Source organism: Leptidea sinapis, chromosome 38 (assembly GCF_905404315.1).
Source record: "Leptidea sinapis chromosome 38, ilLepSina1.1, whole genome shotgun sequence".
Taxonomy (NCBI): Eukaryota; Metazoa; Arthropoda; class Insecta; order Lepidoptera; family Pieridae; genus Leptidea; species Leptidea sinapis.
In genome coordinates this window covers 4,835,867-4,862,367 of record NC_066302.1, presented here as the reverse complement: position 1 = coordinate 4,862,367, position 26,501 = coordinate 4,835,867, and the positions used below count along the sequence as shown (strand labels likewise).

At 38.1% G+C, this 26,501-nt stretch overlaps 3 protein-coding genes across 4 annotated transcripts in view; 1 reads left to right on the top strand and 2 right to left on the bottom strand.

Annotated features, from left to right (window-relative positions):
• The window catches only part of LOC126975828 (spondin-1), a 30,837-nt gene extending 14,541 nt beyond the window's left edge, over positions 1-16,296 (bottom strand). Inside the window, exons 1-9 of one of the 2 annotated variants that reach the window (XM_050823860.1) lie at positions 16,131-16,296; positions 10,879-11,062; positions 7,327-7,579; positions 6,885-7,008; positions 5,425-5,579; positions 4,702-4,901; positions 4,384-4,514; positions 3,197-3,419; positions 1,659-1,830 (exon numbers count right to left, since the gene is read on the bottom strand). In XM_050823860.1, coding sequence (XP_050679817.1) covers positions 1,659-1,830; positions 3,197-3,419; positions 4,384-4,514; positions 4,702-4,901; positions 5,425-5,579; positions 6,885-7,008; positions 7,327-7,579; positions 10,879-11,053 — 1,433 coding nt within the window. In that variant the 5' untranslated portion in view covers positions 11,054-11,062; positions 16,131-16,296. Of the gene's footprint in view, positions 1-1,658; positions 1,831-3,196; positions 3,420-4,383; positions 4,515-4,701; positions 4,902-5,424; positions 5,580-6,884; positions 7,009-7,326; positions 7,580-10,878; positions 11,063-14,972; positions 15,007-16,130 lie in introns of those variants that run through there. The other variant, XM_050823859.1, reaches the window with a different exon arrangement.
• The window catches only part of LOC126975834 (phosphatidylcholine:ceramide cholinephosphotransferase 2-like), a 140,458-nt gene that overhangs the window by 58,665 nt on the left and 55,292 nt on the right, over positions 1-26,501 (top strand). The window lies entirely within an intron of this gene.
• Positions 22,478-26,501, bottom strand: part of LOC126975835 (uncharacterized protein KIAA0930 homolog) — a 72,179-nt gene continuing 68,155 nt past the window's right edge. The window contains exon 10 of the mRNA XM_050823872.1: positions 22,478-25,690. Coding sequence (XP_050679829.1) covers positions 25,650-25,690 — 41 coding nt within the window. The 3' untranslated portion in view covers positions 22,478-25,649. The remainder of the gene's footprint in view (positions 25,691-26,501) is intronic.

Below are 26,501 nucleotides of genomic sequence, written 5' to 3'. Positions count from 1 at the left end.
AGATGGGTGAATATTTGAAGTTGTATATATTTTTGAATGCTGACTCATAATCAAACAAATTTTAAAAAAAAATGTCAAAAAAATTAAAAAAAAGTCGTGTGGACCCTTAACATTTAGGGGGATGAATGAATGTCGGAATGAATTTTATATATTAGATATCTATCCTCATAATAATATTGTAAGCAACATCTGTTTGTAATAATCTCTTGGTTACTGCGTTATTAGAGTCTTCTTTCTTTCTTGTAATGTTACCCTTATATAGTAACCCGAGGACATTGTCTTTGGTTATGCACTTAGTATTACTTATGTTATTTCTTCCCCTAATGTAATCATCTAGTGTGTAATTGTTTTGTGTCCCAAATATAATAAAATAAAATTAAGGATTAGTATTATTTGAATGAAATGGCCAACTTAGCATTAACTAGGTCTGAAGCTGACGTTACTAAGATGCAGGCCTGTATTATTGACTCGATCGATCGATTATCTTGTGCCTCGGAGTCATCGGTTTATTGCGGAACCCTTTGTCAATCAAGTCAAAAATGTGTTGCCAATTTGACAAACTGTAACCGTCCAATCTTCGCCGGTTAAAGCTATTGTGTCAAAAGTTTCAAATAAATATTCGATTTTGACTTAATATTTCACATTTTAACTTTAAGTAAGCAAAAGGAATATGATGGTGCCACATATTCCGCAGTCTATGTTGAAGTAAGCGTTACTGTTAACGTTAAATTTGACTCAAACCTTAACTATAAAAGCTAATATGATGCAACCCAGGCTTACTCTTAGAACTTGTTGTCTATTTTGTAACCCCGGTAGTATTTGCACCACTTTTTTGTACCATTCCGACAATATTCAAGTGTCAGGGTGCCGGCAGCAATTTGACCGGAATCATATTCCAATAGGTCATTTTGTTTATATGTTTAAGACTACCGTCAGCTCAAATAATACTGTCACTTTTATGGGCAGATGACTTTAATTATTATTATTTGATTTTAACTTATCTCAATATTTTTTTTCAAATTCCCAAGGCGAACAGGGACGCCTTATATCAGAGGTAGAATGTGTATTTAGTCTTAATAGATGTTTATTCTGTTTAAAGTAATCTACACTGTCCCCATGCTATTTAAACTTAAATTCCTTCATTTGTGTCATTAACTTTGCATACTAAATAATTGCGGTCTATCGGGTACAAGATTAAAACCAGGAAGCTATCAATATATATAGAAATATACTCAATATCCAATATCACTGCACTTTCTTGCGTTGCTTTGTAAAGCTTGGGTCCCATGGTCCGAAAAATTGCGGACGCACGCAGACCAGCTCGCACGACGCACTGTGGGACCGGCCTCTTCCGTGATAGCACAGACACGTCTGTGGCGGTGCGCCGGTATCCATCGCGAGTCGGTAACTTCAAAGGTGCGGTCAAGATATAGTCTGGCCTGTGATGATACAGGCCGTCGGCCCCACCCTTAACATGTTGGACTGGCAGTAACGATAGGCCGGTACAGACCGACACGCACCGTTGGAACGGCCCTGCCTGCGGTGCGTCGCCGTCCGTGCTCGTCGGCTGTGCGTGGCTGATCCGTAGAATAGCGGACCGTGGGACTCCAGCTTTAGAGAGACTGCGGCTTCATAGATGACAAGACAGGAGGACTCACGCGCACTCGGGCAGCGGCGCGACGCACATCTCTTTGGACACGAGCTGGCGGTCACAGGCGAACATTTGCGCCTTCTGCGGCATGCGGTACTCGCGGGTGCGCATGCGCAGCCCTTTGCCGCACGACACCGAGCACGCAGACCACGCCCCCCACTCGCTGACCGCACATTCCGCTACAACACCGTACAAAAAAATCATTAAATATAAAACAAAATATATAACTTCCAAAATAATGATTATTTCCTTATAAAACATTTCTTATTATATATTTTGCCCTAATACATGACATCTGTACAGATAATCACTACAATTGTAAGCTGCAGATATTTGCATCTATTCTGGTCACCAACAGCCCTGATGACTTGGGTAGTTGGCTACAAATTATGCGACCCAGGTGATGATGAATATATAACGTATCTTTCTCAAAATCGAAGTGCTAGAAGCTGATGTATAATAATTAAGAGTCGTAAAAATATTTGCTACAAATTGTATTAATTAATTGAAGCACGATGTTAGCAGTAACACGGTCTCTCACTACACTTGGAATGCACTAGCGTATAGAAGACCTGACAGCCCGATAATGTATCTACTAGGTATATTTGTCGATGTCTCCCGCCGGCTTTGTTTGTGTGTGACACTATGTATGTATATTGTCTGTGGACTCACAGTGACAGTCGCTGCCACAGACTCTTGACATTTTGCTTTACGTTAGAATCTATGGTTTCGAAAGCAAATGTTTAACACAAATGTTTATGAAAGCCTTAGATCATTTGTACGTCTAGATAGACTGTGACTGCTGTAAAAACGTCGAAAAAGGTGAGGTTGACAATTAATTTCTATTTTGAGCTCACGCAAACTAATACAAAGTTATATATAAATCGCGAGTGTAAGACGTAGTTTGTCACGCACACAAAAGTAATAAACCTGGACTGTTTTCGTCGGTTGTTTAGCAGCAAGAGGTTATATCTAGACCAGTGATTTCTAACCAGTGGTCCGCAGGAGTCAGATATTGGTCCGTGGACCACGAAACCAATTTCAGTACGTGCACGCTGCAAATTGTGAAGAATTATTGATTTCATGAGAACTGGAAACAACTTCAAAAGGTATCGATGTCATGAACACGATATCGGAATATTTTCAGAAACATTACATTAGCTGGGAGAAACTCATTGGTTTCTGTATTGATGGCGCTCTGGTCTGGCAACGTTAGTGAAACAGAAGAATCCTAAGACAACAACAATGCATTGTATCATAATCCACCGTAAGGCGTTAGTTTGAAAGACTCTTCATGGATGCCTTAAGAATACAATGCAAATGTAATGCAATTTTTAAATTCTACTATGTGATTAAAGTTTATTTTCGGATTGATTCAGTTTATTTTTCTTGTACATCGTTGTCCCTGCTAACAATAAATAAATCGAAGTGGTCCATGGCCAAGAAAAGGTTGGGAACCACTGATATACATATATTAATTATCTAAGACGAAAGCATTGGTTCAAGGAATCACATTCGAGAGAGGAATTCACATGCAGTACGTACGTTTGTCCACCGACTGTGTGTTCTCAGCCTCCTCCGTCACGAGGCTCTGCAGCGTCTCCTCGTCACACGCCTTGCTGATGATCTTCTCCCGGGTGATATAGAGACGCGCCAGAGGGTTCATCTCCTTTCGCTGGGGATCGTAGAACGGCGCACGAGGATCCTCTGGATACATTGTTGTGATGCGGTACATGCGCTCGCGAGGATTCGTCTCCGAATTTGGTGACTGTTATAACAGTGAAATCGTTTTAAGTCATCAATATATAAATAAAATAAAGCATAAAGGTTATTTATTAGTATAACAGCTTCACTTTTTAAAAAAACAATTTTATGTCGATAAAATTGATTTCATACAGTTTGTTCGTTAAGTAAACCTTATGAAGTACTCTAGTTTATGGAGTTTATCAATTGATGCAATTTGACATTAATTACATTAACTTCTCGTTGTGAAAAAATTAAATATTAGTTATACATTTTGAAATCTATACAAAATAGGCGAGCTGTAGTCGTCGAGGTGCGGCATGTTTTTTTTTTGTGACCATAATGGACGAGACGAGCATGTTATTCGTCTGATGGTAATTGATACTCCCTGCCCATTAATTGTAATCCCCACAGCATTAATTGTAAGCACCTTACAGGATTCTTGAAAAACCCAATAATTCTGAGCGGCATTACGATTGCGCTCGTCACCTTGAGACATAAGATGTTAAGTCTCGTTAGCCCAGAAATTTCACTAGCTACGGCGCCCTTCAGACCGAAATACAATAATGTTTACAAATCATTACTGTCTCACTGCGACGTAGTATACTACCCATAATCTAGACATCTATTACAAACCAGCCTTCACGGTTAAAAAAATCTCCTAGTTTTTACACGCTTTTTATTAGCTTCACCTGTATGTTTGTATGTTTGTAACCGACTTCTTTGGGCGCAATTTTGACCCACTTTAAACGGCTAGATTTCGTTCAAACTTTGTAGATTTATCGAGGACCGATGACATAACACTAATTTGACAAGATTATTTTAAATAATATAATAAGGAATCAGCGTATTATTATTATTAGTATTAGTGTGAGAGAGAAGTATCACGAGCTGGTGTTCAATAAAAGTTATAAAGAACTTCTACTGTAATAAGTAGCTCGGGATTGTTCAATGCTCCCCATTGGGGGGAAGTAGTTTAAAAACGTTACCATGTATGAGATGCCGTTGTCAGTTCCCGCGTCGTAGGGGAACAGGTCTACCACCTTGCTGGCAGTCCACGTGCAATCTGCGTTGCACAGCTCCAGTCCGTTGACACCCACCACCCAGTCGGGAGACGGACCTGGACATCACATGGCTATAATATTTATGTAGCACCACTTTACATACTACACGGCCACATAATTCAGCGTTTTTTATTCACAAATCAAAGAACAATAACATAACTCAAGGTCCTATAAATGGTTAAACATTTGCTTAATGTCAGTTCGTTAGACTACTCAATACAATACGAGTATATTCCCTCATACCGAACATAGAAGCCAAGGAAAGTAGATGTCTCTTCTTGTCCACCATAAAGGTCGTGGAGGTATTGGTGTTGACCTTGGGATGCCATAGCCCCTGAGCCTTCACTATGGACCGCAGCTTGACTGACTTGCCCCCAGGACTCACCGCTCGCTGCCGCAGTTCTCGCTCCAGAAGCCCAACGGAACCCCATTCAGCCAAAGACCTGAACGACAGAGAAATATGTTCAACGAATTATTATTTATTAGAAAAACAATAAACGGAAAAAATCTAAATCAGTTTTAATGGTCAACTATTTAGAAACAACAACAAAAAAGTATAGAAAACAATATTTTTTCCGGAGCGACTCCAGAAGCCCAACGCAACCCAATTCAGCCAAAACCTGAATAACAGAGAAATTGCGTCATCACAATTATTAAAACAAAGAGTCGCCGGTTGAATTCCCAAAAAATTTAAAACAAATAATATGCAAATATTGGGGATGAGCAGGTTATCAACTGTAAAGTAGATTCTGTAGATGAAGCCACAACCTGATAGTTGAACAAAGCATACTAGAATTATTTTCATTCGACTTCAGTCGGAACGGTTAGCTCAGTTGGGAGAGCACTGGCACGGAACGCCAGAGATCGTAGGTTATAATTTTTTAGTTCTTACTTAAATTGTAATGGTTCCACACAATCGTGGAAATAGCTCCGACTCTGGAACCAGCTAGGCAGTACTACACGTACCTAAAGCCATCGCTCGCTATCTCGCCCTCTCCCCAGAAGGTGAAGTTCCTCTCGTGGGTGGCGCCGATGACGTCAGAGAAGTGGGTCAGCCACATCGCTTGCACGGGAAAGTCCTTGGGGTGCGTCTGCGGCGACCACAGACCTTCGAACACGACCTGCAATATGGTGTCCCTTATATGTCACGAATTCATTATATTACATTCCTTTTGTGGACTGAGCTCACTAGCTTGAAGTGCAGATGGAGGATGCGTCCCAAACCGAGGATGCAATTAACAAATGATCTTATCGTCATTGCATGATTACAAAAATAAATTGCTTCGAATGGAACTACTAATTGCTTTCCTGTGTAGATAAGTTTCGATGTAACATTGAGTCTTTAGCAAAAAGAATTGAAATAGAGATAACCTACTAACTTCAAAATCTATTTTAATTTCCTTAGTTTCTATTGTAACTGTAACTGTAATTAATTAAACACATTTTTAATGAATTTTCACATTCAATTCGTTCTCACAATTATTTAACTTAAATTTAAGCTTAATACACGACGACTAGTCAAAGAAAGGTCCGAATCTTGTATGATAACTCTCGTAAAGGCCGTATTTATACAAGTTTCAACGTGGAGAATTCAAATTATTTTACTTCCTCGAAAGTTTTTACATTATTTACCCTATTTCTGAAAGAAAATAAAGACTTGCTGTACTTTGACACTTCGTGACATATAAATAAACATTACTTATCGAGGAGGAGGTTTTACATTCTGTTCCTTTTTAGGGTTCCGCACCTAAAGGGTAGCCAACGAGAACCCAAGTAGCACCCTCCATACACCTATTTTTTCAAAGAGGGGCAAACTAGCAAATGGACTATCATTATGGTAGGATATCTGTATCGCCCACAATCTCTTGCATCTCCAAAGGAATCTAAGAAGCTTTGCGGGACTTATAATGTAAGCCCATGGTGCATTAGGCTGAAACACCGCACATAGTCATTCTAGAGTTTTTTTTCAATGAAAATAAGGGATGAGACGAGCAAGACGTTTAGCTGATGGTAATTGATACGCCCTGGCCATTACAATACAGTGCCGCTCAGAATTATTGAAAAACCCCAAAAGTATCTGAGCGGTACTACAACTACGCTCGTCACCTTGAGACATAAGATGTTAAGTCTCATTTGCCCAGTAAATGCACTAACTGCGGCGCCCATTAGACCGAAACACAGTAATGCTTACACATTACTGCTTCACAGCAGAAATAGGTGGCGTTGTTGTACCCATAATCTAGTCGGCATCTTGTGCAAAGAAGCCTCCCAGTGGTAAAGTTTCGTAATTCGTGCTAAAAAATCTGTTAGCAGGGTGTATATAGTTAAGCTGCTATAGAGGTGAAATTCGACTGAATGTGTATAGAGTTTCTCTCGTTAGCTTTTTATGAAGCAGGATCACAAAGGAGCCAAACGTTGCAACTTACTTTATACTTGGCGTCATCGCACGCGCAGCAGTCGGTCGCGGAGAGGGCCGTGTCCTCGCAGACCCTCCTCGTGAGCTGACCGTCCTCCGCAAACCACCGCGAACTGTTCTCGTACACCATCGCCCTGACACAGCACATCACTGCTTAAACTCGAGTAGCATTCCTATTTTATATTATTTTGTTTGTTCTACCGCATTCCTTTAAAATCCTAAACCCAATTTAGGTAGGCATAGATTAAAAGTTACACATGGACCCAGTAGATTTTATGGACTAAAAATTTTGTGATCCATTTTCTTATATTTTCAATGCAAATTAAAACTTCATCCAAAATAGCAAGACTTACAAATATTTATTAACATTACACAGATGGAAGGAATCGATACTCTTTCAGTGTGTACATCTTTGTAGCCCGATTTTGATGATTTTCCTGAAGAATACGTACTTAAGCAGGACGCATCCAGATCCCGCTGGAGGCGCCTTCCACATGACCTGCACCTCTGTCTTGGGCAGGTCATCTGCTTCCACCACGGAGTTGGTACACTCTTCGTCAAACTTTGTGAGGGTGTCCGCGAACAGCTGGAACTGGCCCTGAGTGCGAGGGGTGCGGGGCGCTGCGGGGTCCAGAGGGTCCACCACTATCTGGAACTTGGTGAACTGCTGAACCACGTCATGAGTTCGAGCTCCCACCAGAGTAACTGAGAAAAAATTTAATATTCACTTTGATATTTCCGGACTAACGAGTTAGCAAGTCTTTTGTTGGGCGATGCTTTTACAACATGGTCCCAAAAAATGTTCAAAACAATTATGTCACAAAACGAAATTAATAAGAAATATTTAATTATATTTTATACAAGAATGGGAAAACGGGCAAAAGGCTAATGTGATAGGAAGTGACGAAGAGTTGCCCATGATGTTCATGCATGCACGCAACAGCAGAGGTCAAGAGAGGCGTTGTCAGCCTTTAAAATGAGCGAATGCTCTTAGCTTGAAGGTCCCTAAGTCGTATCGGTTCGTATGTACTGCAGCTTGATTGATTAATTGATTCGACAAAGTGCCTGTGTGAGGAAAAACGTTTCTGGCAAAACGCACGGCTGTAACAACAAAAGAACACAAAAAATTACCTTTAATCCGTAAAAACTAAGCAAAATCCAAACTAATGTCTAGAAATTGGCGCTTGTTTTTCTAATTTCAAAACTGGAATGGCTCATTGAACCTAATTAATACAAATTTTTTGAATCAAAATCAAAATGACCTACTTAAAAAAGCACAAACATTGTATTCTTTTGCTAGATTTGCGCCCCTTCCTTTTTTTAGTCCCGTTATGTGGTTTGATTAATATTTTATGTTAGGAAACAATTTATACGGACCCCTATTACGAATACTTCGCTATTTGGCCGTCTGTCCGCCCATGAGTGGACTGTATCTCATAACGCAGCTGAAATTTTGACAATCGCCGCATCATAGTATGAAACATTTACCAGTGAGAGCCTCCTTTGTACATAATGCCGGCTAGATTATGGGTACCACAACAGCGCCTATTTCTGCCGTGAAACAAGAATGTGTTATCATTACTGTATTTCGGTCTGAAGCTCGCCGTAGCTAGTGAAACTACTGGGCAAATGAGACTTAACATCTAATGTCTCAAGGTGACGAGCGCAGTCGTAGTGTCCCTCAGAATTTTTGGGTTTTTCAAGAATCCTGAGCGTCACTGCATTGTACTGTGCAGTGTTACAACTACAATGCTCGTCTTGTCACTTATTGTCATAAAAAAATAAGTAAGTAGGTACATATAATAGATATATATAATATGTAGATAGTTGCTACTGAAACTGTGTTTTTAATTTCCCGGTAGTGATACGAGCTCTGCGTATCGCGCCGGGCCTGCGAAGCTAACTGATAAACTAAATTGTAAACGAATAACGATGTACAACAAATTGATTGTTATTATACAATATTATAAAAAGTTTTATTTTAACTTTTTTTATTTAAGTTTCATATTAAGATTAGATTATGTTTAGCTATAGCTATTAAAATATTGTATATTTTATTAAAAAGAGCGCAATAAAGATTTCTGGAAGAGTTTCTTGCAGCGTTTCTTCGCTTTCCGAGCACCATCCGAAGCGGTGGTAGTATTAGAAGTGACATCAAAAAGAATTCTAAAAGAATCAATTATTTTGAGAAAGTAAATGCCTTTTATATTTCTCACCTAATTTGTAGTTCTGTAAGTTTTTCAGGGCTAGTAAAACAAAAATATCAAGGGAAAAGATAAGAATAAGATTCTCATAACTTAATGAATCTGAAGTTTTATCAAAAAGCGTTGAACCTTTATCTGGCTGCTTGGGTTAAGATCGATGGCTAAAACACGTAAGAAAACCACACGACATACGATGTCGTGTCGTGTTTTTACGTGCCACGATGCACGAAACGACGACGTTAATACGATGCCAAATGATGAAATTACCATTTGCTACAACTGGAACTGAAATAGGCCGTACTAGACGTGTTCACCTCCTGTTGTTCTTAAGAAAATGGAATACGCAGAAACATGTTATCTCAGCGGATACTCCATAGGGAGTGCCGCTTGCGCCTCTCTCTCCCCAAGAGAAGGTCGTCTTCGATGAAGGCTTAAAGGGCACTTGCCTAAAGTTAACCTCAGGTGGTGTATAGTGGGTGGGCACTTAGGTTTTACGTGAGTCCCACATAATCAACGCAGACTTAGGCTGCGTTGGTATGCATGAGCATTCACCACCTCCCTCCCGTCGTTATCCTGGAGGGAAGCCCTTTCCCTTTGTCTGGGCGCAATAAAAAAAGCAGAAACATGTGCTCAGAATATATACCGTCATGCACTTTTAATCATGTTTAACAGAATCACTTTATAATGGATGTAAATATCTTGAAGTTCACATAGGAAGGATTTTTGATTCATTGGTATTCCGAGTGTAGATAAAAAGAATTTGAAGAGTTCCATCCTCTAAAATGATGTCTCATGAAATTTTGGTTATATTTATTAAGAAAGAAGCTGTAAAGTTATTTATAATATTTCAGAATATCTTAAACAATTTCAATGGTAGTTCTTGGTCGATGCTTCACGTTAGGTTGTCATTTGACTCCTGAATTGAGAATGTTTCGCAACTTTTCCTATCGGACACTTAGCTATAAAGAAATTAGACTACAGAAAACAAGTTTGGAAACTTATAAATATTAGGTATGTTTTTTCTGTGGGTTTCAGTTGTGAGATAAAGTAGTGTTTGTGTGTATGTATGTAAGTCAGTGTATGTGTGTTACGTATATAGGTTTTTATAGAGGTAGCAAAATTTCTAATATATTTTGGTGTTATAGTCCGGTATATAAATTACTACCGACCTTCCTTCTCTGTCATCAGGGTCTTTGTCTAACTATATAGTTAGCTGCTTTTTAATTACACTGTTCTTGGAGGACTCCTTCTTCCAGTCAAAGCTTGTTGCTTTGACTGGAAGACAAAAGACAATAACTAGGACTGTCTTCCAAATCGTATGTGCGTCTTAAGTGACTCCAGTGGGCAATGGGCACTCCGGCGAATCACGGCGTGTATGTGTGTGAAAGTGTGTATGTTGTACAAAGAGTTACATCTTTAATACGCGTGTGCTTTACATGTCAATCTGATCAGAAGATCTTCACTCTCATTATGAAGGATAGTTAGCCAAACATTTGTGGCTTTTTTGTATAGGATATATTTTTGAAACACGTAAATGCCTACGACTAGATGTTGAATCGTGGCATTTTGGGGTATCGTATTGTGCTAATGTTTTTGAGCACTAAGGGACGTTGGATGAAGGACAGCACAGGACCGATCGTCATGGCGATTGGGGGAGGCCTTTATCCAGCAGTGGACGTCGTCCGGTGGAAATGATTATGATGACGAAGATTGATATAATTTGAACACTGCTTTCTATGAAATCCTGAATCGATAGCCGGTTAAAAATATTGTTTTTAATAATATAAGGTGTATTCTCACCGACGTATCTCTGTTCGGGCGCGTATCGCTCCACCTGTCCGTTTACGATCAGCTTGTAGAAGTTGTCCCCGGGAGACTTTGGGGCCGCGTCGTAGCTGGGGGACAGCTCGCAGCCCTGCGTCCCCCACGTCGCGGCTAACGCCACCAGTACCCCCACTCTCCACACGCTGTCCATTGTGATACTCTGAGAACACCAGCACAAAAAACCGTCAATTACTTGGCGAGACACATGACTGGTCGGTTACGAATGTGGCCTTGATCCCTCATTATTTATTTCACGTCCATCAATTTTATTTAGAGCCTCGAATATAACCGCTTTTTGTAAAAAAAAATAAGTATACACCGCCGCGATGGCTCGCGTACACAATAAGGATCACAGGAGTTTTCCGATCAAATTTTATTTAAATAATATGCACAGACGGGATTATGTTTAAGTCAAGTTCGAGAAACAATTTATTGGCACCGCACCAGTTATGTTTTATATAATAGGAGTTATCAAACAATAAGAGTGACTGATAATTTAAATCTATTAAGTTAAGCTCATGTTTAGATAATTTATGAAAACACAAAGGTTGTACAACCCCAAAAATCGATATACATGCATAATTGTAATATCGTTATTTTTATCACTGATCGACTGACTTTTGCTAATTTCTACAAAAACTTAACCTATCTCCAGGTGACCTTAAAGCTAGAACCATGGCGTCAAGCTGAAATATTTTGAATACAATTCTATTTATTATCAGAATAACAATGTTTGTACACTGAACTATAATATTTACAATAGCTTATTAATATACATTTGAACAAATTATAACTATGTATAACCCCACGTGGAGGTGTACCAAGTTTGGTTTCCAGTAGATAACAATAATAATAATAATAATGACACACTTTTACACAAATTATCTTGCCCCAAATCAGGCATATGGCCTGTGTTATATATTGCCTTGCAACCCGCAAGGCAATATATTTAATACAACATGCTTACTTAAACATACATAAATACATATAAACATCCATGACTCGGAAACAAACATCCATAGCACCTACCGATCGCTAACCACTCGGCTATACAGGTCGTCAGATATATGGATACATAATATTGTACCTATTTCCTACGATAGGAATATTTTTTAATCAACTACGAGAGTCGGTTAATGACTACTACAGTCTACTGTTTTTCTGGAACGTGGCGATAAGCCCTCGCAGTTATTGTTGTCATATAGGTCAATACAGGTCATTCTCAGAGTTATATATTTATAAATTTACACCAACTAAAAACGCTAGGGCAAATGAGATTTAACATGATGTCTAAAGGTGACGAGCGCAATTGTAGTGCCGCTCAGAATTTTTGGGTTTTTCGACTGTTCTAAGCAGCACTGAATTGTAATTGGCAGGGCGTATCAATTACGATCAGCTGAACGTCCTGCTCGTCTCGTCTCTTATTATAATAATAAAAAAAAACTGGTCTAGTGTACCCCAGGAAAATAACAGCTTGAACCATTTGATACGACACGCCACAAATTTGGATATCATCCCCACCATCGGAATATAATATGGTGTTTCTGCAGTTTTCAACGAAAATTCTACCACGTACAACCAAACTTTACAAATACCTTCAGACCCAGGATGACACGACAAGAGTATCTTCAAAAAACAGCGGATACACCTTTCTAAAAACCACTCTTCCATAAAAAGGACGATAAATTGTATTTTGTATTTTCTTAGCATTTTTTTTTGCGGTAATCTATTTGAGATTACCGTACAGAGCTTCACTAATTTGAATACGATTTAACTAAAGTATCGTGACCAATTTGAAGTGTTTCATGAATTAGCTGAACTTAGTAAATGTCAATAAAGCTGAAACTTATATAAGGCGCGAGTGCCCAATCCTAGTCGTTAGATAAGTGTCAACTAACGGCCGTTTTCAATAAACTATCTTTCTTTAGTTTAACTTACTAGAGGTAGACAAATATATCCTTTTACACTTACTTACATTTCAATAACATATCGACATAAAGCAGGGGTGCTCAAGCTTGAACTGCTGGCGATCTACCTCAAAATTTGTACACTACGATCGATCGGCTCTGAGAGGCTTCAAGTATGTGTGATGAAGGATTGTCGTCTAGGTAGAGTGTCACGGTGACATAGATATTAGTTTTGCGCGAAATATGCATTTTTTTAGTCAAGGTAAGTGTAGGTCTGCTCTTAAATGTCTATGAAAAAACTCATAATTATTATTCAAAATTGCGAGTTTATTGGTTCTTACAAAACAAACGCATTCTAAAGTTCTAAACTTAACTAAAGAGTGACTTTGGATGTTGAAGCGTGACACTGGATGTCCTGAGCATACTTTTCATAAGATGGTACGTAATTACCGATTTTAGTTTATTATACCGGATTTTTTTCTCGAGATCGACTCAAAAAGCACTCGCGATCGACCTGTCGATCCCGATCGACCGTTTGAGCACCCCTGACGAAAAGCATTGGACTATAACTATATAGGACATAACTATATGGATAGATAAGATCTTGTCATTAAACGGTGACAGCAATGTATCCGTAACTAGAGATACGATATTGAAAACAGCCGTTACTTCACTTTTTTGTTTTATTAGAGCTAGAAACCTGATTCCACAAACTTTAACAATTTTTTTTATATCGGTATGTTATTTCTAGTCACTATATTATATTAAGAATACCTACTACTAACGTAATATCGTGTATGTAGGGAACTATACTGATATTTTAACGCATTGCATTGGAAGGAATTTAGTACAAGGACAATGATTGATAAGTGTACAAGTGCTTTACAAATTAAACGTTCCCAAATTGTAAGTACAATTACATAATATGTGGGGGAGGCGGGATCCCCACACAGTTCGCAGATAATTTGACAAACTACAGTACCGTTATAAGAAGTAACTAAACGTCTTAGTAAAAAAATCTTACAATTAATAACTCATTAATGTGTCCAATATTTGTATTTTTTTTCTCATAATTCATTATTCTTTCACTTTGAAAATTTTTCAACAGCTTAGATTATGTATTTAAATCAATTTAGTATGTACTATTAATTATTAGCAGATTCTAAAAACATGATGAACCAAAGCGTAACTAAATAACTACACCAAAAAATCTAGAGTTCTACTGTAACAATTACGTTATTCAACTACTTACCTGTAAAGGAAAATATATTCTAATGTGTGGTATCTCTTAGAATTGATTTCAAGGGATTCTTGAATCTTATAGTTCAACTTTATCTGAATTCTTATTGATAATATTAAAGACATTAGTAACCTACTTAATCCTTACTACCTTAGATTAATAATATGTCTAGATATAGCCTTTTGCTTTTAGACAACCGATAAAAACAGGCCAGGTTTTATACTTTAGTGTGCGTGACAAGCTACGTCTTACACTCGCGATTTGTATGACACTTATTGTCCGTGTGTGTTCATTCCTCAAAATAGAGATTAGAAACACATTTTTTTCGACGTTTTTACAGCTATCATATCAAGATAAATTATCTAAGTTTACTACATTAATTATACATATTATATATTTTATTTTGTTTACTTCTTTTTCATAGCAAATCATTGCCTTTGCTTTCTTGCAACATAAGAATCACAAAAGCGTGTCTAGTCCGAGTAGCAAAAATAATTTTCTTTTAAATGCTACAAGATCAGATGTTTTTACTTTATGAAATATAATGTTTAGCAATATATAACAGTATATACTAAATACAGAATAAGAACCATGTTACTGTAATTTGATTTAATTAATATATTTTGAATTGGTAATTGAAATAATATAGTGAGTTACTATGAGAATATTAGTATACTCACTGCAGTTAATATTAATTTTTTTTATATAAATTAAATAACCATTATTTAAATTTATAAATTTAACTTTAAAAAGTATGGTTGTAGATAGTTACTAATTAAAGATATTAATATACTACATTCTTTCGACAGCAAAAAATCAAAAAAATACATAATGAAACATCTACCTATCTTCGAACAAATCATTAAGAGTAAGTTTAAGAATGAGTATTTAAAATTAAATAATAAAAGAACACACAAGCTTACCATGAAGTGAGGTCCACGAATGGTAAAACAGGCAATGCAAAGATAAAGGGTCAGAGATCACACACACAGATGTGTAACAACGCAAGCCGATGAGATCTATTCAGGGCACAGCACACATACTATTATTTATCGAATCTTGCATGAATCTTCTTTTTTAGCATGATATTTGTTATTTATATATAGCGATTCATTGCGGCGATGTGATACAATATACAATTGTTAGAATAAGATATGAGAGCTAAGTCTATGCCCACCTAAGGGCTTCAGTGTAATGGGAATTTATTTCGCCAAAACTAATGGAATTTCCCAAAAACTTCTTTCTAGATATACAGCATCAAAATCTCTACTTGTAACGCCTCCTTTGTTTGGGAGCTACATGAATCTTATTTACATAATTGACCAAATATATTTCATGTTATAAACATGAAACATTTTTAAAACCATTAATAGAGCTTCTATAATTTTCAAAGTGATTTATTTTGTAAATACCAGCCAATAGGATCTTAGTTAATTAAAACTATTACATTAATACTTAAGCTAAGTATACTTAATGGATGATACGGGATTCGAACCCGTGCCTTTCAGGAAATGCCCCAGAGCTGTTACCAACGTTTAGCTCAGTTAGTAGGAGCGCTAGGACGGTTAGCTTAGCTGTAATAATAACAAATTGTATGAATAAGCTAAGTATTTGATAAAGATGAAACTTTAAACTCTACAATATCTTTAAAATGGGTACAAATACACTTATAAAAGATCCGGTGCTGGTCGGTAGCGAAAGGTAACATCCTAAGGATAGATTGAAACTTATTCAAAAATATTTTCCCGGCAAAAATTTGAATTGACACGAGTGCAAATTTGTAGTGAGTTGTCTTGAAGATGGTGAAATTAGTTTAAAATACACAAAAGTTTAAGCTTCTGGGCCAAACTAGGAGGAACCTATATTTCTGAAAGTAATTGTAGGTTAGGCCAGTTCAAAAAGTATATAATTTAATAATTAACTTAAAAATATTTGGTTTTATAAGAAAATAATTAGATATGCTATAGGTACATATGTGCTACTATTAGTTGGTTATGGTATCTTGGGCTATGAATCGCACTATATAATCTGTTAATGGGACTTAAAAGATCGACAAAATGTAAGAAAGGAACCACATTTACCTAATACCGTGGTTAACAGCAGATGTGTACAGTCTTCAGCGACCGACGGCGTTGAATTCGTCAAGTGATGACTTCCGCAATGGCCGCGGTCTTGGTGGAGACTGGAGACTGCCCGCTACTTTGGCGGTTCTAGACGCTCGCGTGTCGGCTGCTTAGCGGCGAGTCCCTTCTGAACTACTCATTAGCCGCGCGTGCCAAATGCCAGAGAGTCTATCTGGCTGTCCGTGTCCCGCCCACCACAGGAAGCGTTCATTACACACATTGTTTTGTGGCCGGCTTTACTGAGCTGTGAAGGTGTGACCTGACAGACCAATATGTTACATCAAATTCTATTAACTGTCGCAGAATCAACCATGCGATACATATATTGGGGAAAAATACTCAGTTCGGACCTCTTGAAAGGTTTATAGCTACTTTATAGTACAAAGTACTTATTGATTAACTAGATTTGCTATGGGAATAAGTTAACTGTTTCTGATAATCTGAGTAGAAACACATAACAAATCAACCTATTGCGTAGCGTAATGAAATACGACCCCGTTTACGCCACAATGGATTAATTGTGGATAATGGATGGGTATAATTTGGAACACTCCTTTATACCACGGGCTGGCGTGTGCGTTTACGTCAGGGAGGATGTCTGTTCTCGACGTCTGAGTTTTCTTGAAGGACAGGACCTATCCATCATCTGGCTGCGTGTAGACTGCGATGACCGTCCCCGAATCTACGCATGCCTGTATAGGTCCCATAGCGGTAACGCAGAGACTGACCGGCTCCTCGAACACATCCAAATGGCTACAGATTCCGTGTTGGAGCAGATCCCCACTGCAGAGATCGTGTTTCTTGGCGATTTTAACACCCACCACGCCGAATGGCTAGGCTCACGTACCACCAATCATGCAGTGAGATCTGTTCACGACTTCGCCTTAGCATATGGTCTGACGCAACTGGTTATTGCGCCAACGCGAATCCCAGATGTGCAAGATCATACACCTTCACTGTTGGACCTTCTGTTGACCTCACATCCGGACGGCTACCTAGTTTCCATTGACCCTCCTCTGGGATCGTCGGACCACTGCCTGATCCAGAGCACCGTGCCGATCACGCGCCCAACACGGCCCCGCTTCTTAGGCTGTCGCCGCGTGTGGCACTATAGGTCAGCAGAGTGGGACGAGATGCGGTGCTTTTTTGCATCCTACCCGTGGAGGCAGATCTGTTTTTCGCTGGGAGATCCAGATGCCGCTGCTGACGCTGTTGCTGATGTGGTACTGCAAGGTATGGAACTCTTCATTCCATCCTCCTCTGTGCCTATCGGTGGCAGGTCCCAACCATGGTTTGACCGCTCCTGCAAAATGGCCTCTCGCCGAAAGCAGGAGTGCTATCAGGCTTGGGTCAATGCGGTGGTATCTAAGGATGTGAATTCCAGCGAACTTAAAAAACACTTCAATCATGCCTCCAGGTCCTTCAAAAGAGTTATTGCTGACGCGAAGTCGAAGCACATTGGCAGAATTGGCGAGAGACTTGCACGCCTTCCCTCGGGAACTCGTGCGTTCTGGTCGCTCGCCAAGGCTGTCCAAGGAAACTTCTGCCAGCCAGCCATTCCGCCACTGCACAGGGATGATGACTCGCTGGCCCATGACGCGAAAGAGAAAGCTGATCTCCTGGGCTCCCTCTTCGCGTCCAACTCGACTCTGGATGACCAAGGTGCACCACCACCGCATATTCCGCGGTGCGATTCATATATGCCGGAGGTAAAAATCCGGCATGGTGCCGTGCTTAAGGCGCTTCTCACCTTGGACATTCACAAATCGAGCGGGCCCGATGGCATTCCCCCGATAGTGCTGCGGACATGTGCTCCGGAACTGGCGCCGGTCCTTACCCGTCTTTTCCGGCTCTCCTACTCATCAGGCGTAGTCCCGAAATTATGGAAGGCGGCTTTAGTGCACTCGATCCCTAAGAAAGGTGTACGCTCAGATCCGTCCAACTACCACCCCATTGCCATTACCTCCATTTTCTCCAAAGTAATGGAGTCGATCATCAACCGCGAGCTCTTGGGATACCTAGAGGGGCACCAGCTGATCAGCGACTGCCAGTACGGTTTCCGTCAGGGTCGTTCAGCTGGTGATCTTCTTGCGTACCTCACCAATAAATGGGCGCAAGCGGTTGAGTCGAAGGAAGAGGCGTTGGCGGTGAGTCTGGACATAGCGAAGGCCATTGATCGGGTGTGGCATAAAGCGCTTATAGCGAAACTGCCATCCTATGGGCTTCCCGAGAAGTTGTGCAAATGGGTCACTAGCTTTTTGGCTGATCGGAGCATCAAGGTTGTTATCAACGGTGCATGCTCCGACTTAAAACCCATAAACTCTGGTGTCCCGCAAGGCTGTGTGCTATCCCCTACGCTGTTTCTTCTGCATATCAATGATATGCTGCAAATCAGCAATATTCATTGCTATGCAGACGACAGCACGGGGTATGCTTCCTACACCGGCCGTGCCAACATGTCCCGGGATAGCGTCGACGAGAACCGGATCAAACTTGTGTTTGAATTTGAGACTATGCTTTGCAAAGTCTCGGAATGGGGCGGACAAAATTTAGTCCAATTCAACCCCAAGAAGACACAAGTTTGTGCGTTCACCACTAAAAAGTCTCCCTTTGTCGTATCCCCTCGATTCGAGATCACTCCTCTAACTGCCACAGCCTGTATTGGCATACTTAGCGTCGATATATCGAGCGACGTTCAGTTCCGTGGTCACTTGGAAGAGAAGGCCAAACTGGCCTCTAAAAAGCTTGGTGTACTCAGTAAGGCGAGACAGTACTTCGTACTCGAGAACAGTACTCACATGGAGTACTGTTCTCACCTCTGGGCGGGTGCTCCCCAGTACCAGCTTCTTCCATTTGACCGCATACAACGAAGAGCGACTCGAATCATCAACGATCAAGTCATCTCCGATTGGCTTGATTCTCTAGCATTGCGTAGAGATGTGGGTTCTCTCTGCATCTTCTACCGCATTTATCACGGGGAGTGCTCAGAGGAGCTGTTCGGGTTGATTCCAGCGGCCGAACTCCACCATCGGACATTACGTGCAAAGTACCATCCGCATCACGTAGACGTCTGGCATTCCACAACCGCGCGTTTTCTTCGAAATTTCTTGCCTCGCACAGCCACTTTGTGGAATCAACTACCGGCAGCGGTCTTCCCGTACAGATACGACTTTGGGGCCTCTTGCCCGTTTGCCCACTCTCATATAAAAAAAAAAAAAAACAATGAGCCAGTGACCGTGAGATGTAAAGATTGTGATATAGTATTCACCGGCAACATGCACTAATTTGAAGGTTATATTGTCTTATTTTTTATAACAACTTCCAAATTTGGTTTCGATTTGCAACTTACCACAATGCAAGGGAATTTAATAAAGTCTTCGCTTGTAGACTATTTATTTGAATTGGCACCATTATGTAAGCTCGTGGTAAAACATCTACCATAATTTGGTGGCGATTTCCTTGAGTGATTTTCATGATCGCTCGCGAACAGAACAGATGAGTGGGAGCAGTAGAATATTACTTTTATCAGTATTTAAGGTTGACAGGAGTCGAAAAAGTTACCGATTGTATATCGGCTCCCGTCAAGTGTCTTTTGGTCTGTTTTAAGAGTTTCAGCTGGTTGGTTTAACTTGAGTATTGTCTTGCCTTAACTGAAAAATCTGTGCGTTTTGGATCCCAAGCGAGTTTTCGTTTCTAGTTGAACAATGGACCGAACGTCGCTCAATAAATAGACTGTAGCTGTTGCTACAAGGTACTTATTGTTATAAGTACCTTTGCTGTAGCAGAATGGCGAGTGTTCTCAAATGAACAACTACAAAGTATTTATAAAGCCGTGTCATTCAGTGTTGAACTGGACTTAATTTACTCGACCCAATTCCGAGACTTTCATATTCATTTCGATTTCAGAATGTACCGGATTTTGCGAATATTCCAAGAAATGTTAGCACGGCCGGAGTTAGAAACCATGCTATCTATCTATATACCAAATATCATATAACAATAACAGCTGCAGAAGAAATAGCCTTCCAGGACCTTGAACCATCAAAAGAAAAGCTTGATATCGCGATTGAGTAACGCGAGATTAGCATTTTAAGAAAGAAAATAAGTTGCCGAATTAGTACATTTCCGGTAGCCATATTTTGTAATCTTCTTCAATTCCACTTCACCAAATAACATTTTATGTATGTATAGGTTCAAATGCTTGTGCTCATATTTCGTCAGTGGATTTCAATTTACTCAAAGAGTACCTACAATAAATATTCTTTTCTGCTCTATTGCTATTTGTTTAATTTAATTGGAGATATTTTAAATTTTTACTCAACAATTATTGTTCAAGCTATTAATCATTACTTGTTTCAAGAATTAAATTGTTCTTTTATTGTTTTTTTACGCAAATGTATTTTAAAACGTCGTTCGTTGCCCGAATTTTCATTTCCACTTGTCTCTATTGATGACCCGGCACTCCTGAAGAACTGATAGAAATTCTAAACCTGTAATGAAATCATAAATATACCATTTAAAAACGGTATATAAGTTTTATATTGTACACTAGCTGACCCGACACACGTTGTTCTGGATATAATAAATAAAATAATATTTTTTTAATAATTGAAACCTCACTATCATAATGGCTAACCGAAGTAAATAAAGTTCTCGCACGTAGCGGTAATCGTCACTCACAAAGATAGAATGCACTCTTGTCTAAAGTATCGATCGAAATAGAAGATGGATTCTAATGGTCCATAAATTTAATTTGTGACAAAACTTAACATTTATCAATGTACATAAAAATAATCTGATAGATAGTTAACAACCGTAGTAAATCTACCAACTATTAGCTAAAATTAAGTTTATTTTTTACCTCCTGAGAGATAGAAAGATATATTATAGATTCTAATTAGTTATTTATTTTAAACTATTCTTTCAATTTGATTTCTGAACGTCCCCGTCGTTCAGACACATCAAACTTAAGGAAGAACAAAATTTTTGTTTATATTAATTTTTTTTCGAGAATTTTCATATTTATTTACGTTACTTTTAAACCTTCCCTGGACTTCTACAAATAATTCAAGACCAAAATTAGCCAAATCGGTCCAGCCGTTCTCGAGTTTTAGCGAGACTAACGAACAGCAATTCATTTTTATATATATAGATTTCATCAATCTTGTGAAAAATTGTCTATTAAATTTTTTTTTGTTTCAGGTACACACATAGACACGATGGTATTTTCAGTAAGTTTCCTAGTCATATAGAGTAGAACAATTATGATTGTACTTATGCGGTCGACCTCGCCTTTACTGCCAGGAATCAGCTGGATCAGCCAGTGACCAGCTGCAGCAGGTACTAAACCGCACGTTCCGCTGGTTAGCAAAATGTCACATTAAAGCCAACGCCCAAAAATCCCATCACATAACCATCAACCTGAGATTAGGACATCTGCCCTCCATTTCAAATAGGCAATGATGACTTGGAAGTCCCATATAAAGCATAAATAAAATGAGGTCAACCTTAAATTCATGTATTGTTTTAAGGGACGGAACTCAATTTTCTCCCTAGAAAATAAATTACTTCTATACAATGCAGTCATCACCTGTGTGGACCTATGGCATTCAAGTATGGGTAGTTACCCATACTTGAATGCCATTGTTTAAGTTGCTGTCACTGTCAGTTGACAGTGACAGCAACTTAAACAATTGTAAATGCGCCCTGGTTTACTCACAGAGACGAGATACATTATTATCTGGACATGCCCAACATTAACAACGCCTAGGCAATCACCCGAATCCCTTGGCCACTAAATTGCTTGACTCCTGTCAAGCCGGGAGAAGACTAAAAAGAAAGCAAGTCTCATTAGCATAAGGACTGGTTGAGACGATGGCTTAGCAACCCCTGATGGCAGTTATTATAAAAAAGGATTGTGTGGTTTAATGAAACCACGGTAAAAGTGAAACTTTTTTTTCACATTATAGACATTTAACTAAAAAATTTTGGAATAATATTCCATTAAGGGTATAAAAATCGCTTTATTAATCTTAATTTTATACTTGGAAAATTGAAACGATAATGGGAAATAATAAAAGTCGACTAACTAAATGAGTCTATACACTACACGGTCAGCTGCTGCGAACTATAATAGGCGCCGCCCGACCGTCACGCAACATGCAACACACAGACGAAAAAGTTTGAGACGATGTAATAAAAATTCACTTTTAAAAAAACGATAACAGAACAATAGCAACTTATTTGAAGATACAGTTTAATATTTAACTAAAGACACAGATGAATTAAAAAATAAAACACATAACGGCATAGTATTTATTTATTAAATTAATATAAATTAGGATGATAAATAGGAAGTTTCAGATCATGGATGACTAGATATCGTTAACACCGTGAACGTTATGAAAAGATAACGTTCCCTACGTGACCGGTGAGTATGTACTGTACCAACCAAGTACATTTATAATGTTACAATACACATAATAAATAATTATTATTCACGACATAAAAATATAAGTATTTCTCACAATCATAATAATAATAATAATAATATGGTGAATACATCACCTTTGATTGAAAAGGTGAATTTATAGAGAAGCCGTTGGACGTAGTTCCTGAAAAACGTTCCAAGCCACAAACACCACATTTCGTGTTTTAAGTTCCATACATGTACCCACATGTATGGACTACGTCATATAGGGCTACTTAGTCATGATATCATTTAAAGAGTGACAGTAGGGCTGTCATTTTTTGTCAGTCCATTAATATGAATCACGTGACCAGTTTTGTGTTCTTGACTCAATTTCGAAATGATTGTGGTTTGGAACGTTTTTCTGGAATTACGTCCAAAGGTTAACCTTTAAAGTAGCTTACTAGGTCTGGTCGCCATGTTAGCTGAAATTGTGTGGACACATCAAGGGAAATGTAAATTAATTTTATATCTTTATATTTATTATTGACACCATGATGTATAATGATGATATTCGAAATTCGATACAGACGACACCATTTGCTTCTCATCTTTAATTACATTATTAGATGCCATCTCTTGAAGAACAAAAATGCAAAACTAGATAGTGGGTTTTACCGATTTAAAAAATAACAATGGAATGTCCATACTTAATATGAATCAGTCATTATTGAACTGTAATTACTCTTGTCCAAATAATATTGGATCCTTAATAACTAAAATTCACACAAAACAAACACGCACGCACACACGTACCCGTGGAGGCCCAGAGCACTTTGTCTTGAAATGTCTTTCTTCCACTGACGATGATTAAACAATTAAACTCACAATCGCCTATTAAAAGGTTGTCAAAAATGTCCTAGCGGCGTTATATATACGCATGTACATTAACTTATACAGACAACATTAAAATGTTCATTCAAATTAGAACCTTATTTCGTCGCAGTAATGTTTAAAGTCAATTGTTTACGCTCATTAGAATTTAACTTAAGAGTTTGATTATAGTGCGAAAGAGATGGACACGAGGCAAGAACATTTTGTTTTAGCAATTGAAATGTAATTATTTAGCAATATGATTATTTAGTAACACAATTTTATTAATTTAAAGAGACTTTTACCTGAAATACCACACAGTAGTAGTTGACAGATTTACACTGAACACTCATAGCGTGGCGTTGTATTCAAAGCGCGGTCGAAACACAGCTGAACAAAAACTCTGCCTAATAGACGCGTAGGTAGAGTTTTATTTCAGACAATATTTGAGCGTGATTGTGAGTCTAGCAGTTTATTGTACGTCAATGTAATATACTCGATATGTCAATGGAGTTCACTTTGACATCCCCACGCCTGCTCGTCTGAGCAAGCAAGAACTCTGTCGATTCCCGATTCACTTTTCAAACATATTGTGCTCTAAATCAATGAAACAATTTCTTATAAAATTCTAATATAAATGAAACTACATAACAGGTACAGCAACCGAAAAGCAAAAATATGCTATGCCAAATATCTCATGTGATATCTTAGATATACATGAGTTAAAACATGTGTCATACATTTACACTTGCACGTTACGTCGCACTTTTCAGTTATGGAATTTACGTAAAAGTTATATTTGTTTTTCATTTATTTATTTAACACGACTATTCGTAACTTTACATAGCACGTGTACAGGGGACTGCGGTTTACAGGAGTCGAACCGTAAAACCCACTACACAATTACACGCGTTTTAATCCTTTAAAAAGTATTTTTTTTGAATGTGTAACACTTGCGTTGATCAAACAAAATACAACTGTTTAGGTTACGTTAACGATGTCAAACAGGAGTCAGAATGTAAGATGAATAATTCATAAAAAATTATACTTAATTTTTTATGATTTATGTACGAAACCGACGTAAGGGCAGGCCGAAACATTGTATTATAATTATCGAAACAATATTGAAATTATAGAGATTAGTAAAGTTAAAATTGCACAGCAATTCATGTAAACAACTTTGAAAATCAAAATGTGGGTGAACAATTATATCGCCCTAAATTTTTTCATAAAAACTTTGTAACCACCCCTTAGTTGTAATCACATACGCGCACAGAGAGTTACATAAAGAAGAAGTGCAGAAGTATAAATTGAATAAACTTAGGACCATGTATTATAAATTTTATGTCTTATAAACAAAGTCAGAAATAATGTCACATAAATAGCAGCTAATGCAATTCAGTATGTTATAAATATTCCACGTGGTACAAAAAACACTAATTTCGTTTTACAATTCACTCGTCCATCGTCTATAATAATTGTAACAATACTGAGATCTCTAAATCATAATAAATTATTAGCAATATTACGTAGTGTCTATTGTCGATAATGGTTTAATAAATAAATATAAAAAGTCAAACGTAATGTCTACTAAATATCATTTGCACTCAACATCTACAAACACACACACACACAATCTTCTCGAAAACATATTGATATATTCCATTCATACCTAAACAAACTTATTATAGATCACGGACGAGTAAAAAAAGGAGGACTCCGCGCCGTGATATTAGCAAGTGAAGCACCGTTATGCTAGTGTGTGTGCGGTTACGGGGGATACTAGTTACACAATTTTTTCTCCCTTAAATAATCATATATGGCCACAAATACTTATATAGTATCGTTTTTACAATTTTTCACAACGCACGACGTCATTTTTAAAATATTTTATTGAGACGCAAACTGATCTGTCACAGACAATGACAATTCTCATAATGGCCGCCTATCGGCCTGTAGTAGTGTAAGTGTGTGCGTGAGGCTATGTATTTACACGTTAATCGGCTTGTTTTGGTGCTACTCTGTTATGTAAGCTGACACGGAGTCCTTATTATTTTACTAGTCCGTGTTATAGATACGTTAAATATACATCGTCCATTTTATATCCACTTCATTTACGATATACATTATACACATTAAAAAACAAATTATGTTATATATATAATATATCGCGTTACAGAGTATAGTGTCAGGTTTCAGAAGGTCAAGATGGGTTCCTCGCGATGGTCCAGGATATCTGAAATATTAATAACAGATGCATTAAAATAATGTTCCGCTTACTGGGGACACAAAACTCGGATCAATCAGCAAAACATTGTTTAAATCTGTGTCAAGTACTAGATTATTAAACCGAAATAAAAAAATAATTGATTATCAATTAGATAATTGACGCACAGGAAACAATAAGACACTCAATCACTCTCAAATACTGTCTGAAGCAAAACTCTGCCTACACAGGCAGAGTTTTCATTCGGTTCGTTCGTTTCGGACCGTGTTTTGATGCAACGCCACACGCAATGATAAAGAGTTCAGTGAAAACTATTCAAATAACTAACAATAATATTTCAGGTAAGTGTTCCTTTAAATTAACAAAATTGTGTAGCTTACATAACGTTTTTAATGATTTTATTAAATAATTAGAGTTTGACAACAGGCTTTGAACGTTATTGCGACGAAATACGGTGTTAATTTGAATAAATGTATAAGTTTTGTAAACGTATATATACAACGCGGCTTAGAAATTTTTGACGACCTTTTAAAAGGCAATTGGGAGTCTAGTTGATTGCTTTTCGACATTAATCTAAATTCGTCTCTATGCATTTCTTGTAATGTTAGTTTATATACAAAACCGCAAAATATGTGCTTCGGTAAAGGTAGTTTAATAATAAAAACTCGAGGTTGACTCAAGAAAACACAATGCCTTGGTAAGATTTTCTTTGGATTGAAAATGTTTTTTTTTTAATACAATCTGTTGAAGGTCTAGGAAAACAAGGTCTGCCAACAGATTTAACAATACGTTCTTAAGCTATAACAAATTATATTGACTA